The sequence below is a fragment of the Musca vetustissima genome, unplaced genomic scaffold, assembly GCF_032173495.1.
Source record: "Musca vetustissima isolate MV318-11 ecotype Yass unplaced genomic scaffold, APGP_CSIRO_Mvet_v1 utg98079, whole genome shotgun sequence".
Classification (NCBI taxonomy): domain Eukaryota; kingdom Metazoa; phylum Arthropoda; class Insecta; order Diptera; family Muscidae; genus Musca; species Musca vetustissima.
This window is the reverse complement of record NW_026887652.1, coordinates 37,511-55,608: the sequence shown is the minus strand read 5'-3', so window position 1 is coordinate 55,608 and position 18,098 is coordinate 37,511. Positions and strand designations below refer to the sequence as shown.

The following is an 18,098-nucleotide window of genomic DNA, read 5'->3' as shown; positions in this document are numbered from 1 at the left end:
CCAATGGTCAATGACATCATCGGACCATACCAATGCGGCTTCAGACCTGGCAAATCTACCATTGACCAGATATTCACTCTGCGCCAAATCCTGGAAAAGACCCACGAAAAACACATCGACACATATCACCTATTTGTCGACTATAAAGCCGCATTCGACAGCCCTATCCGTTCAGAGGTGTTTAAAACCATGTCTGCGTTCGGCATTCCTGCAAAATTAATACGGCTATGCAGGATAACTTTAAGTGGCACAAGGTCAGCAGTTAAAGTAGGAAAGGACCTATCGGAGCCCTTCAATACCGAACGAGGATTCATACAAGGTAACAGTTTGTCGTGTGATCTTTTTAACATCCTACTGGAAAAGGTCATACGAGACGCAAAGGTGAACAGAAATGGCACTCTGTACACCAAACAACACATGTTACTCGCCTCCGCCGATGACATCGATATAATGGGTCGAACATTGCGAGCGGTAACAGCCACCTTTGAACAAATTGAAAAGGAGTCTGCCAAAGGGGGTCTGGCAGTAAACGGCGAGAAGACCAAGCTGATGGTATCAACGCGCAAGACGTCCAGTAGACTCGGACCAACTGTGGAACTTGAGAACTACAGCTTCGAGGTAGTTAAAGACTTTATATACCTTGGTACCGCCATAAATAAAACGAATGACATCAGTTTTGAAATTCGGAGAAGGATTAAGATGGCCAACAGATGCTACTATGGTCTAAGTAAGCAGTTTAGAAACAAGGCCACCTCCCGCCAGACCAAACTCACACTTTACAAGACGCTGATACTACCCGTGCTATTATATGAATCAGAAGCATGGGTACTTGCACAAGCAGATGAGGCAGCTCTTGGGGTGTTTGAGAGAATAATTCTCCGAAAGATCTACGGGCCGATCTGCGTCGACGGTGAATATGGGCGTCGAATGAATCATGAGCTTTACAATTTATACGCAGACATCGACATAGTCAGTCGTATTGAGCTGCAGCGACTACGGTGGCTAGGCCATGTTGTGCGGATGAATGAAAATGACCCAGCTCAAAAGGAATATAAAAATGGGCCTACTGATGGTTCCCGTAGAAGGGGAAGGCCAAGAATTAGATGGAAAGACCAAGTAGAAAACAACATCTTGGAACGTGGTCTTCCAAATTGGTGGACTTGCGGACAAGACCGACGCGTTTGGAAATCTTTTTTAAGCTCGGTTTATGCAACAACCGTTCTGTAACAAGCCAGCTAAGTAAGTAAGTATATCTAAATCTGAACCGATTTTTCCCAATTTCAAAAGGGGTTCGTCCTTGGGCCAAATATGTAACGTATGCTAAATTTCATCCAATTCGGATCACAAATGCGTACAGGTCGAATTTGTTTACAATTTGAGACGGACGGACATGCATAAATCGACTTAAAACGTGATTCTATGCATATTCTCAAAAGGAACCATGTGCACAAAGACATAATACCCTGTACCACAGTGTGGTGAAGGGTATACATATTCAATTCGTTTTATTCATTCCTACTACAGAAAATCAAATTTAAGAAAAAAGTCATAACCCTAGTTTATATACACATCTTTAGACATAAGGCAGAGCCTATAAAATGTTTATAGCGATAGAATTAAATTCTAATTTATTTCCAATTTACTTACCCAAACAATTGGTCAAATCCATAGCTCCAGCATAGAGGCAACCATTTTTACGTTTTATGACATTTGTCAGTTTGTCGACACAAAAACATTCGTTGTCATGTTCCGGACCGATGTCATTGACGAAATTCTCTCCGATTGAATAACGATAACCGGGAATGCCTTTATACTGGATCTCCTTCTGATAGAAAAGTTGCACGGACCGACAAATATCCGAACTGAAAATATACATGGAATCACCACGCTGACGGAACGGCGGATATGATGAGGCATCGGTTCCGTTGATTTGATTGCATGTCGATGTTTCACTTTCGGTGGCATTAAGCCAAACTTGTAAATGATGATTGTCGTCGAGTTTTTGTATTTCCAAAACTCTCATGGGATCATCTTTGCCGGTGTGGACCTCATATACCTCACGACCAGTTCCATTTTTCTGAAAAAAATATTAATATTATTAAGGGTTTTTTCCAAATAAATAATTTGACTTACATGATTGAAGAATGAAAACGCCAAACTACCATCCTTGAGTTCTCGTATTGTCTTCGAACCGCCATCTTTAATTTGATTGCATATGGCCTTGGCCAAACCTTGGGGATTTATACAGAAACGTACACCATCGAAGAGATATTCCTTGACTGTGGTGCGAACAAACATTGATTTCGGATCATTAAATATTGCCTTTATATTGGCATTCAGATGGACCAACAATATTGCCAAACCTGGATCATTTTCACCGATTTGTAAAACCGACTAATGTCAAAAAACAGATTGGGAATGAAAATAATAACAGGTTTTGAATTTATTAATAATAGTTGTTGTTGTTGTATTTTCTTATTTTCTATTAAAAAGCTTTTTATTTTACAAGCATTCATAAGCATTTGTTGTAATTCTAAGATAATGTTTTTTTTTTTAATTTTTTTTTTAATTTACAGCATGCAATTTCCAATATCAAATTTTAACCAATTCACCGATTTTGTTTAAGCCATGCCAACGAGAGAACTTATCGCATCTACCCAAAAGCCAACTTACTTTAACACTATCAACCATATTGCTGATGATATTTTGTACCCAATTAAAGGGTTCTAGATATATAAAGGAATATTTATATAACAAAAATTATAGACATTAGTTTTTGACGTGAAATAAATTAGAAAAATGATTAAAAACAGGTGTAGTCGATAATTATCTGGGGTTAACTTTTATATCTCCCGTTATATGATGGAGGTTTAAGTCTTTAATTAAATTTGTAATATCTCGGAGATCCTGGCCTACAAAAGTATTTTTTTTTCAAACAAATTTAAAATGTACCTTTTTCATTATTATAGCCAGTGTCGTTTTTCATATGAAAAACTATATATGATAGACATAGAACCTCGGGTTTGGTTCAGATTTTCCCATATTCAAAATATTCAGGAGTAATCCCGCAAATCAGCGTAAATTCTTCAAACAAGTAACATTTGGGTATAAAAAAGTTATGTTTAAATAATCTATTAAAATAGCTAAGGTCATAAATAAACCAGTAAGGAAAGAAATAAAGTCGGACGGGGCCGACTATATGATACCCTTCACCACTTTGGGTATATTCAACAGATGAATCTTGAGAGACGTCGCATTCTTAGAAGACCAGTAAAATGAAAAAAATTTAGATATAGCTCCCATTTTCAAGAAACATATATAGGGACTTTGGTGTACCATCGGACGAAAATATGTATGGGAGCTATATCTAAATCGGAACCGATTTTTACGAATCTTAACAGAGATGATTCTAGACATTATTCAGTACGCTACCGATTTTTCCCAATTTCAATAGGGTTCGTCCTTGAGCCAAATAAGTGACGTATGCCAAATTTCATCCAATTCGGATAATAAATGCGACCTGTACTTTGTTTATAATTTAAGGGGACCCCCCCATTCTCGGGGTCAAAAATTTTGTTGATATAATTCGAATCTACACTAATTAAAGAATGTCCCTACAAATGAAAATCTCAAGAACTCTTGAAGATATAGCCGATTTATTGTGTTAGCATCAGGTGACGGCTGAAGGGCTTCACAAACTTTAAACGCGTTTTTCTCTAAACATTTCTTTGCGAATGGCGGGCACGATAACTCAAAAACTAATAACCCAATCGACTTCAAATTTTTACACGTTTCTCTGTGAGTGTATAGCTACCGTATGAACTAGGATAAAGCCAATCGATGAAGATCTTCCTTATTTTTTGATATGGGTTTTGGTAAAAAATCGGCGATTTTCCAAATATATTTTTTCAAAGGTCCACCATTTTGTTAATTTTAGAGCGAAGTCAATAATCCTAGTTCATACGAGAGCCAGATATGTACTCCTTCTAACACCGTTGGAATTTTCGGATTCCGATGTTCCAGTGAGGAGTTATCATGCCCGCCATCAAAAATAAGGATTTTCTTTAATTACAAAAAATAACAACAAAACAATAACAAATTTTTTTTTTGTAAATTATTTTTCTTCTATTTTAAATCTTCAATTATATATGTGTAAAGTTACAACTAATAAATCTTTAATTTATAAAAAAGCTTAAACTGGAATTACGCATGACATTTTGAATATGACAAAACACGAATGATATCCCAAAAAAACGATACCCTGCTATATCTTCCATATATATTTTCGTCCGATTTCAAAATATTGTACTCTATAATGGTATTTTTATAATAATAATACTCTACGCCATTAAGGATACAGTGCATACTAAACTTATTATTCCGATTGCAACATCTGGAAATTACCATCGGGGTCTTCGATGGTAATTTATAAATATATAAATATATAAATATATATATATATTATTGACCAGAAAAAAATCGTATGCCGATCACGATAGGTACCGCAATAATTAAGAGAGAACTGAAATTTTGAACAGACATTGATGTTCTAGGCTGTTTGCTATTGCAAATGGAGTATATCAGTCCACGTTTTGGTATATCCCCCTATAATGGTACCCCAACATTTGTCTAGGCCTTATATAACGGCAACCTACAATATTGGATATATTGTTATTTCTTATTTGGTATTTTGCATTCTCAATATATAACCGATCTCTATACTAAAGGTTATATTTTGTATTCTGTTTGGGCGCCTAATCTCACAAAAAATTATATTAGCGTAAAATTAGGTCGCTTAAATTTGGTACATTGTGTTCTTATTGAGTACTAATTTTCCACTTTTTCTGGTAGCCCCCAATTTTTAGATTTTGGGAGGTTTTGACAGCATTTTTTCCACCGAATTGGCTGTAATATAGTACAGTGAGTTCTTATTTGGTAGCAGAACTCGCCACTACATAAGGTATATAAGGGTACCCCCAATTTTCGGTATATTGGGGTTCTTGAGTGCGTTTTCAACACAATTCGCTAAATTTTTCCACTAAAAATTTTAAATATATGTCCACATTTTCTGGTAGCCCCCAAATAACGGTACCCTTAAATTTTCGATATTTTGGGGATGTTTGATGGTATTTTTCGACCGATTGGCTGTAATTTAGTACTTTGAGTTCTTATTGGGTTATAAATCTCTCTACATAAAATTATAAATATAGGTCCATTTTTGTGGGTAGCCCCCAATTTTCAGTATTTTGGGGTTCTTTAGCCGATTTGCACAAAATTTTACACAATGTACTGAATTTAGTATAACCTAACGTGTACCAAGTTTCAATGAAATCGGTTCGGATTTAGATATAGCTCCCATGTATATTTTCGTCCGACTTTTAGTGAATGACAATGTCAATGTTATGAAAAAAAACTTGCATGTTTATGGTCCTTTAAAAATGTGACGTCTGTAAGGATGCATGACTTGAATATACTCAAAGTGGTAAAGGGTATATGATACCACGGCCCCGTCCGACTTAACTACTTTCCTGACTGGTTTATATTAAAATAGTTATCGGATTGGTTCCGCGTTTTGGGTTTGGTTCTTAGACTGTGTTGTAATCACTAGAACGTAAGATTCGAGAATGAACTATATCGTCCGCATTTAGGCCTAGTTCCATATAATGATATTTACCGAATATTTTAGCGTAAAGGAAGGTGTTGTGATCCAAAAATGTTAGTTTCGAAATTCGGCTATATTAGTCCTCAATTAGGCATAGCACCTCATATAATGATAACTACAAATTTTCGGTAATTCCTACACGATGTAATGCAATGACAATTTTCATATTGAACCAGCAGCTTCCACCCAACCCCCCGAAATAAAACCAGTGTACGTTGGTGATGGCCTCATATAACTGTGTGATGTTCCACACCAAAATACTGCAATTTATCAGCATTTTGGGGTGGAACATCCATGCGTCGTCAATATCGGTCCACTTTTTGGTGTTTTTAGGAAAAATCTCCATTAAAAATTGCTGAAATTTGACGATTATGGTTTGTTCATTATGGTTTATATAAATCGGTTAGCAGAATTGTCGGTATAGGTCCACTTTTTAGAATGTTCCCTATATTTTCATTCCAAATACCTGTTAGTATACCTATGGTAGAGGGTATCCAAAGTTCGTCCCGGCCGAACTTAACGTTTTTTTTCACATGTCACGTGTCAGTTTTGGTATGTTCAAGGTACTAGCTCAGCCTTAGTGTTTGTAGTTAAGTTTGTTTTTTCTGAAAGAGCCGATCGGTTTTAGGTATCCAGAATATCCACCGCATGGTGGAGGGTATAAAAAGTTCGGCCCGGTCGAACTTATCGAAATTGTTATTTGTTTATTCAACACAATTCCCTAAGGCCTATAAAATACTTTAAGTTAACTTCCAACATTTTGATGTCATTTTTATACCATCTGCCTGTCATTTTATACCACAAGGGTCTTCGGACTAATCAATTTCATATAGTTTGAATACCTGCCAGATGGGATAATTTTGTTTATTGATATAGCCATTAATGTGGAAATGGGCCTCACCAATCAAAATAATTTTTCAATACAATTCCAGATCATTTTAATGTCAATATTCACTTAAGATTAGGACATGTTATTATATAAAATTGTCCATAAAATATGCAAGAAGAAATATCAATTAACGTAATATAATATACGTTTAACCGTTATTATTATTTTCTCATAATCGCATTTTATATAATCATCAAATTTGCATTTGTACGAAATATACGCATCATTGAAGCGTTTTTGCAAAATTTGCAAAAACTGTTCAATGAAGCGAACAATGACTTTAAATATTTCGAAAATGTTTTAATTAAAAATAACAAACATATTGACATGTTATATTAATTGGCACTTTCTTAACGAATACCATAAAGTCGATTATGCATACATTCATATGTAATTATAAATGGGATTATAATTGAAATAAATAGACCGCATGCATGTATATGACCCGGGAAGTTTGTCAGTTTTATTTTTGATGTCTGAAAATAAGTTCAATGACTTTTCAGTAACTAAAAGATAAGACTTCCTCGTATATAGAAGATCTGTTATATACATACGAAACTTCTAAAGCTATTTTAGAATAAGTATTTGAGCCACACAATTAACGTGAATATATGTTTGCACCGCATAATATATAATTATGGACGTATAATTATTGAAACCCTCAACCGTGTAATCCAATAACCTCTACAAAAAGTCCACCCATTAAGTAACTGTCACCAGTGTTATGATTTTTGACATATAACTGTCAAACTAAAATATTTGTTAATATTACATAACAGTATTGTACCCCGCCCATTTCACATAGTATAATTAAACCTGTTTGTTTATATCTTCAAGAAAATAGGTTAATAATAGAATGAAAACGATGTTAGTAAAGCGTAAAATAAATTTAAATACATGAAAGAAAGAAAAACGTAAAGGCCAGAAGAAACTAGAAAATAAATTTGTTGTTACAAACAAAATAAAATTAGAACAAAAAAATATATAGCAATAGAATATGGAATATTGTTCAATTGTAAATATAACAAATTACTTTACGTTTCCCACGAATGCGATCCATTAAACGTTTTAAAACACGAACACCGGGCGTTCGATTTAGACGATGATTTAAACGATTTGCAAAACCCTGTAAAATGTCTGTGATTTCTCTTTCGAATACTTGTAAAAATGCCTAGAAAAAGTTTACAAATTAGGTAAAAATATTTGAAATAGATTATTTGATGATGGCCTATTGATGGGATATAATGGGAGAGAGAGAGATAGTTTTAGAGAGAATAATATGTTGTTTTCATATCAATCTAAGATCATAACGAACAGAATACAGTACTATTCCTATTAGACACAATCTTCTCTCTCTCTCCATATTATCTTTCAATTTAAATATTTTTATACTACACTTTCCACTTACATTCATGTGCATATTCAGGGCCACGATATGATCACTTTCCTTGTAGGGGGCTGAAGCTTCTTCATCGAACACGTATAATTGATCTTGGGTAAATGTTATCTTGGAACCATCTCTAGAGAAGTGTTTAACACGCTTTCGACGATATTGTCTTCATGTAAACAAATATTAATATTAGTAATATCAATTTCTTTTAAAATAGGCAAATGAGTACTCACTTGTAAACATAGGGTCCAACTTCTTTCACAATTGGAATGGCGCCTTGCTGTACCCTCATCGGATTGGTGACATTAAAAATGTAAACTTTAAATGTCAATGGTTGTGGCAATTGTATAAAACGTTTATATTGTTCCGAACCGTCCGTAATGATTACACTCTGCAAAAGAGGAAATAATAATATAATTCATTAGTCTCTGTGTAATAGTAAATAAAATAAGTATTTTAAAACAATATAGAATGAAACCAGTGAGCGGAGAAGTATAGTCGGACGGGGCCGACCATATGATACCCTACACAACTTCAACGAAAAACTAACTTTATGTGGATCTATATTCTGAACTTGGGCAATTTTTGAACCATCTGGTACAACTAGAGCCCGACAATTATTACTAATGTTCAGTACAGCCCTTCTAATTACTTGTCCAGATTCCCTTCCCTTGTGTTGTGATCTTCTTATTGCCATTGGAGCCTATAGATCGACTCGAAAAAAACACAAAAAAAAAAATAAGTTTTCGGTCCAGTTCATCACAATAGAATTATCTGATCGTCAGATTTGTAGGCGTTACCCTTGACCATAACTAGAACTTCATGGAACATTTTAAAGCGATCAGAGCTATATTTCCGCCCTCTAGTGTGGTAAAGGGTTACTAAATAATATCTGAATATGTAAGCGCCTGTAAATATATATGTGTAACTCTCACATCTGAGTACATACGACCATATAATTGGTATCAATTTAAAGGTCAACCACTGCCCTTGGATATACCAACAACTTTTCGGGTCTATGTCCTTCAGGGGTAAATCTATACGCTATAGAATACAAATTTTGTAATTTTTCACACAAAAGTCAGGGTCCATTTGACCCGCTAATTATTGACCGATCCTTATCAAAACAGACAGGCTTATTCTTTGGCCCGATCCCCTTCTCTATGTAAAAATTCGCGATGTTTGGGTCATAATTGCGGCCTCTAGAGCGACAAGAAAAACGGACAAAAATTAAGTATTTGGTCCATTTCATCCCCTAGATATTAACCGATCTTTACCAAAAACAATAGGGGTCTTCATTGGCCAGAACCCATCCTACATGTAAAATTTCGTGAAGATTGGTCCATAACTGTGGCCTGTATCGTGTTTACAAAATATAATGGACAGACGGACGGACACACATGTGTATATCGACTCAGCTAGTCGAGATATGACGATCGGTATACTTAAGGGTGGGTCTAGGACCAATATTTCGCGGCGTTACAAATTCTTGGGGCTGCACAAAGCTATAATACCCTGACAACATAGTTGTGTAGGGTATAAAAACAACACTATAGTCCAAAGATCTCATAATTAAAGCAGTTGGTTTGTGAAATAATTAATGATTACGGTTCTGCAGGAATCGTTTATGTATTAAGGATAAACAACTGTGGCTAAATTCAAGTCATTTATTTAAAAATTCGCTCAAAATCTCCAAACCACTATCCAGCATCCACCACAGATTCGCTGAGATGCAACGGATGCGGAGAATGGGTTCATTTCAGGACTTCACGAGGAAAAATCAACGAGATCGTGGATTTTTTGAGTCGAAGAAGTATTATGGTCGATGCGATCCAGAAAACGAAGCTAAACAACACCTGTAGTCTTCAAAGTTGTGTCGGATACAACCTTAAAATAGAAGGATCATAAGAGTGGTGGTGAGGATTGTAATATCTCCGGAACTGTTTAACCTCTATCTTTCTGGAATTCCACGCCCACCGGATGGCATGAACATCGTAACATACGTGGCTGATTTTACGATCATGGCCTCAGGACCCAAAATTGATGACATTTGCGAGAGGCTGAACCACTATCTCGGAAATATCCGCCACTAAATCAACGGCCGCACTGTATACCACATGGACAGCGGAGATGCGGCTACCTTTGATACAGGTCGATTGGTTCAAAATTCCGACCATCAACTATCCCAAGGTTTCACATAACACGCCACATCTTTTCTACTGCCCAGCCAACCCAGAATTCTTGAGAACCCAGAATTCTTGAGTAGGACATTTTGTTGGAAAACTCCTCAGGAGAACTTCTGTCCAGACTTTTCTTGTCTGTATGAGCATTTTGGAAGTATCTTAAAGGACCTCAATTTAGAAAATAATGTATATTTATACCCTACAGAACTATGTTGTCAGGGTATTATAGCTTTGTGCAGCCCCAAAAGTTTGTCATGCCGCGAAATATTGGGCCTAGACCCACCTTTTAGTCATATCTCGACTAGATGAGTCGATCTAGGCATGTGTGTCCTTGCGTCCATCTGTCCATTATAATTTGTAAACACGATACAGGCCACAGTTATGGACCAATCTTCATGAAAATTTGCATATAGGATGGGTTCTGGCCAATGAAGACCCCTATTGTTTTTGGTAAAGATCGGTTAATGTTTAGGGGATGAAATGGACCAAATACTAATTTTTGTCGGTTTTTCTGGTCGCTCCAGAGGCCGCAATTAGGGTCCGAATATCGCGAAATTTTACATGGAGAAGGCGATTGGCCCAAAGAATAAGCATGCCTGTTTTGATAAAGATCGGTCAATATTTAGCGGGTCAAATGGACCCTGACTTTTGTGTGAAAAATTACAACATTTGTATTCTATAGCGTATATATTTACCCCTGAATGGTATATACCCGAGAAGTTGATTGTAGAGGAGGTGGAGTGATTGTCCTTTAACTTGATATAAATTATATTGTTATATGTACTCGGATGTGGGAGTTACACTTAAATATTTATAGGTGCTTACGTATTCAGATATTATTTAGTAAGTCATTAACACACTACAGGGCGGATATATAGCGCTGATCGCTTTGAAATATTCCATGAGATTCCAATTATGGTCAAGGATGAAGTGGACGGAAAACTTAATTGTTTGTGTTTTTTTTCGAGTCGATCTATGGGCTACAATTGAAAGCCGAACATCACAACTCAACCCACGCTGAAGGGAATCTGGACAAGTAATTAGAAGGGCTGTACTGAATATTATTAATATTTGTTGACCTCTAGTCGGTCAAGAAGGTGCAAATATCGCGAAATATTTCCCAAGCTCAGAACTACACCGCAGAAAGTTAGATTTTAGTGGAACTTGTGTGGGGTATCACATGGTCGGCCGCGTCCGACAATACTGCTCCCCTGACTTGTTTTTTGTTTTACTTAATGTATTATTCGTTTGATACTACTATGAGATATTTTTATATATTAAAGCCCTTCTGCCTAAAAAGACTTTTCTTTCTATTGGATATCTGATATTCATAAGTACTTCATTTTTAAACACCGCATTTAGATATTTTCTGAAGTTTCTAGCTTTGAAATTGGCAAATATTGGGTAATGCTTAAACATAGTTGTGAGGGAATATTGTTAATGAACGTTACCATGCTACAATGGAAATTTTCTTTTTTAAAAAGGTATTTTTCTCAAATAAATTTAAATAAATCTCAACAAGAAAGAATTCCTTGCGTGGGATTTGTCATCGAATGAATTACCTTTTATTTCTTTTTTTGAAAAAAAAAAATAAATAAATAAATAAATGTTTTTATTTATTGTGTCGCTTTTAATGTGACATTAAATTAAATCGGCGAATATAAATTTAATTTCTAATTTGATTATCAATAAATAATTACATTTCGCATGACATATTTGAAATAAGTTCAAATGGAAAAATTTTGGGCAATAAATGATTAAATAAATATAAGAAAAGGCTAATAAATTTAAAGTTCAAAGAAAATGTGGGCGGTTCGTTTTTATACCCTACACAACTATGTTGTCAGGGTATTATAGCTTTTTGCAGCCCCAAAAGTTTGTAACGCCGCGAAATATTGGTCCTAGACCCACCTTTAAGTATACCGATCGTCATATCTCGACTACCTGAGTCGATCTAGACATGTGTGTCCGTCCGTCCGTCCGTCTGTCCATTATAATTTGTAAACACGATACAGGCCACAGTTATGGACCAATCTTCACGAAATTTTGCATGTATGATGGGTTCTGGCCAATGAAGACCCCTATTGTTTTTGGGAAAGATCGGTTAATAATTAGGGGATGAAAGGGACCAAATACTAAATTTTTGTCTGTTTTTCTGGTCGCTCCAGAGGCCGCAATAATGGCCCGAACCTCGTGAAATTTTGCATGGAGAAGGGGATTGGGCCAAAGAATAAGCATGCATGTTTTGATAAAGATCGGTCAATATTTAGCGGGTCAAATGGACCCTGACTTTTGTGTGAAAAATTACAAAATATGTATTCTATATCGTATATATTTGTCCCTGAAGGACATAGACCCGAGAAGTTGATATTATATCCAAGAGGAGTGGTTGACCTTTAAATTAATACCAATTATATTGTTGTATGTGCTCGTATCTGGGAGTTACACCTAAATATTTATAGGTATCTCCGTATTCGCATGTTATTTAGTAACCCATTATCGCTCTACAGAGCAGAACTATAGCGCTGATCGCTTTGAAATGTTGCATAAGGTTCCAGTTAAGTGGACCGAAAACTTCATTTTTTGTGTAATTTTCGAATCGATCTATAGACCACAAATACAAGCCGAACATCACAACACAACCCACGGTGAAGGGAATCTGGACAATAGATGTACTAAATACTCGTAATATTCGAAATATATGTCAGTGTGAGGAAGAGGTGCTGTTTACCTCTAATCGGGCAAGAGGGTGCAAATATCACGAAATATTGCCCAGACTCGGAATAAACATGCGCAGAAAATTTGAGTTCCGTAGTAGTTGTGTAGGGTATCGTATGGTCGGCCCCGTCCGACTATACTGCTCCGCTCACTGGTTTTTGGAATAATTTGTTTTTTAAATAATACGAAAACCAAAACAAAAAAATGTATCGAACATTTTATACCCTCTATGAAATATTAAACATTGTGTGCCAGGCAGTTTTGTATTCTCTGATAAAACAAAGTTCCAAATTCCAGACACTTCGGTTGAACAATTTGTCAACGACATTAAAAATATTGAAAACACCGATATTGATACGTAGGTAAGAAATCGAATGATAATTTGCAGAAATTTCTATTAAGAAATGAAGATATTTTAGCCCATCAATGCCTCATGGGTATTTAAATACCCGTAAAACAGATCGTACTTAAATCGCAGTCTCCATATTACCTAAATTATGCTCTACATGTATATACAAAATGACAAATCCAAAATCCCCCAACTCAGGCGGGTTCTGAAGACAACAATAACTCTGCAACAAACACGCTGATTGGTCGATTGGGTATTTAAATACCCAACGCAAAGCTCAGATATGTTGATAGTTAAAAAGCTAAAAATTTGCAACGAAACTTCTATGACCTGTATTAGCCAACATATAAATTTTGAGAAAAATCTTACCGTGGTTTCTATGTGCAGGTATTTTTAACACAACAAGGATCTATTTTGAAAAAAAAAATCAAAAATGTTTTTCTTCTTCCAATGTTCTGTTCGAAACTTATAACGGCAATTTAAAAAAAAAAGAAAAAAAAAAACAGTAAAGTCGGACGGGGTCGACTATATGATACCCTTCACCACATTGGGTATATTCAATAGATGAATCCTAAAGACGTGGCATTTCTACATAAAATCGAACGAAAATATGTCACAGAATATCGGTCACATTTTGAGTTCTTGGTGCACCATTTACTTAAATCGGGAAAAAATAATAGTAGCTCTATTTTGAACCGAATTCAATAAAAATTTCCACATGCTAGGTTATATAAACTTCAGAGCATTGTGTAAAATTTTGTAATCGGCCTAACATTGGGCTTTTGGTGCACCTTTTACTTAAAATCGGAAGAAACTATATATACGAACTATATATAAATCCGATTTCAACAAAACTTGCCAAACGTTATCTTATAATATCTTCAATAAGTTGTGCAACATTTTGTGCCAATCGGACCAACCTGGGGAGTTTGGTGCAGCATTTATATCTAACTTCTAGGTTATACTAAGTTCAGTACGAAAAATATATGCGGACTTTGGTACACCATTTACAATAAATCGGACTAAAATATATGGGAGCTATATCTAAATCTGGACCGATTTTCAGGAAACTTAAGAAACATCATTCTAGATCTAATTGAATACATTATGCCAAATTTCGTGCAAATCGAAAGATATATAGGGACTTTTGTACACCATTTACCTCAAATCGGACGAAATTATATATGGGAGCTATATCTAAATCCGACCCGAGTTTCACGAAACTTAACACACATCATTCTTGTCCCTATTCAGTACGATATACCAAATTTCGTGCTAATCGAAAGATATATAGGGACTTTGGCGCACAATTTACCTTAAATCGGACGAAAATATATGGGAGCTATATCTAAATCTGAACCGATTTTTTCCAATTTCCATAGGGTTCGTCCTTAGGCCAAATAAGTGTAGTATGCCAAATTTCATACAATTCGGATCATAAATGTAACCTGTACTTTGCCTACAATTTAACATGGACAGACAGACGGACATGCATAAATCGACACAGAAAGTGATTCTATGCATATTCTCAAATGGAACCATGTGCCTATCTCGTTTCCTTTTTAGTTTAGTGGGACGGGGCTGGCCATATGGCACCCTACACAACTGCCAAGAAAATCTATTTCGCGATATTTGCACCCTATTGTCCGATTATAGGTCAACAGCTCAACTTTCTAACCCTGGCATATTAGGTTGGGGAAAAAGAAATCCGGTCGTCGAAAATCGGAGAAATGATCGAAAATTACAGGCATGTTAGCTGTCGTAACATCGCCCAGGAGCTAAAAAATCGCCCATAAAACTGTTTTAAACCTTTTACACAAAGCAAACGAAACTCGATGTTTGGGTGCCACACCAACTAACAGAAAAAATAGGATGGGTCGAATTTCCATTTGCAAAGCCTTAGCCAAACGGAATGAGGTAGACCCATTTGTTAAACGGATGGTGACTGTAGATGAGAAATGGATCACATATGATAACCCTGAGCGAAAACGATAGTGGTCAAAGAGCGGTGAAGCACCTTAAACGGTGGCCAACCCTGGACTAACGGCCAGGAAGATTTTACTATGCATTTGGTGAGACTGGAAGGGGTTTATTTATTATGAGTTGCGAACGCTAAATTCTAATATCTACTGTCAACAACTGGGCCATTTGAAGATAGCAATTGAAGATAGCCAGACACGGCCAGAATTGGTCAAAAGGAGAGGTATCGTGCTCCACCAGGACAACGCTGGGCCACACACATCAATAGTGACTCAGCAGAAACTTCGGGAGTTTGATTGGGAAGTTTAAATGCATCTGCCATATAGTCCGGACTTGGCACCAAGCGATTATCATATTTTTCTTGCATTGCAAAATTTCTTTAATGATAAAAAATTGGTAACTAGGGAGGATTGTGAAAATCGACTACTAGAGTTTTTTGCAAACAGAGAGCAGAACTTCTATAAGAGAGGCATTATGATGTTACCTTTTATATGACAAAAAACCATACAACAAAAGGGTGCATATTTGACCCAAATCGGACATTCCGAAACTAATATTTCCCAAATCTTGTTTTCCCGAGGAGAATATTTACGTTGTAAAATGAAAATTTGGTCACTTTAGTTTAGGTTGATTTGACCCTCGGAATATCGATCAATCATCATCTAAACAGCCGTTATAAGATGTTGGTCAGATCCCCTTCACCGTGTAAAATATGTGATATTCTGAATACAATAATGGCCTCTAGAGCGACTAGAAAATCTGACAAAAATGAAGTTTTCGGTTCATTGCAACCCCTAAATATCATCTCAACATCACCGAAAATTATAGGCGTCGTCCTTGACCATTCAAACGGATCAGCGCGATATTCATACTAAATAGTCATACTAAACAATATCGTAGCACATAGACACCTGTTAATTTGTACGTATAACTCCCTATGTGTACTCGGACATATAACCATATCAATTTAAGTTGAACCATTCGTAGTGTTCGGGACATATTTGCGGCTTCTAGAGCGACCACAAAAAAAGACAAAAATAAAGAATTTGGCCCATTTCAACCCTAAATATTAACGGGTCATTGCCAATAGGGGTCTTCATTGGACTTTCGTTACGATTGTTCCATAACTGAGGCCTGTAGCGCGTTTGCAAATTATAATGGACAGACGGACAGATGGACACACATGTCTAGATCGACTCAGCTATTCGAGATATGATGATCGGTATACCTAAAGGTGGGTCTAGGACCAATATTTCGTGGGACTTCACAAAGCTATAATACCCTGACAACATAGTTGTGTAGGATATAAAAAACGAACACACAAAATGTGAACCATTGATTCAATTTTGAATAATGCGGCAATTTTTATCAGATAGAGTCTACTCAGTCATACTTGTTTTTAGAGCAGTAGAACCCTATCATTACACTGTGCGACAAATTTGAATTTTTTTGATAATTACCGGGAAGGTGGGGCAATATTCCCCCTTTTCAAGAATTTTGATAAATTTCGAATTATGATTTCTTGAAATCCTTGCATTTTAGGTATATAGTGTCTTCGGCAATATTACTGATAAAATATCGAGGAATATTTTGCTATACAACTTTAACCCTCAACCGACTCATTAAAGGGGTCTTTTCAGTCCCCTATTCCAGGAGTGATTGAAAACTCATTCAAAACGGGGTTAAAACTGCTCAGAATATTCTACAGAAATGTTCGCCATAAAGTTTTACTATAAGTCTCAGAATAGACTAAAACTCAAAAATCAGCCTAAACGTCAAAAATCTTAAAAAAACTAAAACTCATTTTAGGGTTAAAATCGTACTTATTACTATTTTTTACCCATTTTTTCCACAAGGTGACGTTTTAGAAGGATGGTATAAGGGACAAAAATATTCTCCATCAAATTTCAATACAAGTCACTGAACAAGAGAAATCTGTATATATAATGTATATACCGAAAATATAGTCATACATTTTGAACCAAAAATTCAAAATGTTTTTGTATTTTTTTATCAAAGACATTTCCCAGTATTTTTTTCGACAAAGTGCATTAAAATAAACTGAAACTTAATTTTAGGTATATAATGTCAAAGAATAAAATATTCTACGTCAAAATCCACTTCAAGTCTCGGAACAAACTATATATTTATATTAAATAGTATTTAAGAAATTTACATTATAAAATTATATATAATAATAATTTTTTTTGCAGACTTCAGTTAATTTTATACTGTAACCCTCGGTTGAGGGTTAAAGTTGGAACCAAAATATTCCTCGATACTTTATAAGTAATATTGCCGAAGGCACTTTATACCTAAAATGCAAGGATTTCAAGAAATCATATTTCGAATATTATCAAAATTCTTGAAAAGGGGGAATATTGCCCAACTTTTTAGGTTACCTCCCGACGTAAACTTTCAAAACGCCGATACACGTGTCTTCTTTTTTTAGGCCCTCTTTCATAATCTGTTTGAATTTCCCGGTAATTATTTTTTGTGTTGCACAGTGTTATTTTTTGTGAGTTAAATATCAAATAAATAATTACCAATATTTGTTTCAACGAATTAACATGCAATCGAATTCATCGGAATTATATAAAATCACATACGTGTTAATTTTATCACAATTCTAAAAAATGATTTTTAATTAAATATTCAACATGTTTTGAAAACAGAGAAAAACAACAACAACGCCATAATTTATAATAAAATATTGTTTAGAAAAATATTTACGATAAATATTTGCACAGGAAATGTGTTTTAAAATATGTAAATCATCGCGGAACATTTATAACGTAATTAAAATAAATAACAGAGTCGAAAAAATTACCAATAATTTTTGTTTTTGAAAACTTACAATTATTACACTTAAATAATAATTATAAAGGTTTAAAATTTACGATAAAGTTCATGATATGTATACCCTA

General features: G+C 35.3%; 1 protein-coding gene across 1 annotated transcript in view; it reads right to left on the bottom strand.

Moving 5' to 3' along the window:
• LOC133335331 (sensory neuron membrane protein 2-like) overlaps positions 1-18,098 on the bottom strand; it is a gene marked incomplete at its 3' end in the record, with an annotated part of 70,900 nt that overhangs the window by 33,431 nt on the left and 19,371 nt on the right. The window contains exons 2-6 of the mRNA XM_061543616.1: positions 8,175-8,332; positions 7,960-8,107; positions 7,585-7,722; positions 2,134-2,394; positions 1,648-2,077 (exon numbers count right to left, since the gene is read on the bottom strand). Of these exons, the coding sequence (XP_061399600.1) occupies positions 1,648-2,077; positions 2,134-2,394; positions 7,585-7,722; positions 7,960-8,107; positions 8,175-8,332 (1,135 nt within the window). The remainder of the gene's footprint in view (positions 1-1,647; positions 2,078-2,133; positions 2,395-7,584; positions 7,723-7,959; positions 8,108-8,174; positions 8,333-18,098) is intronic.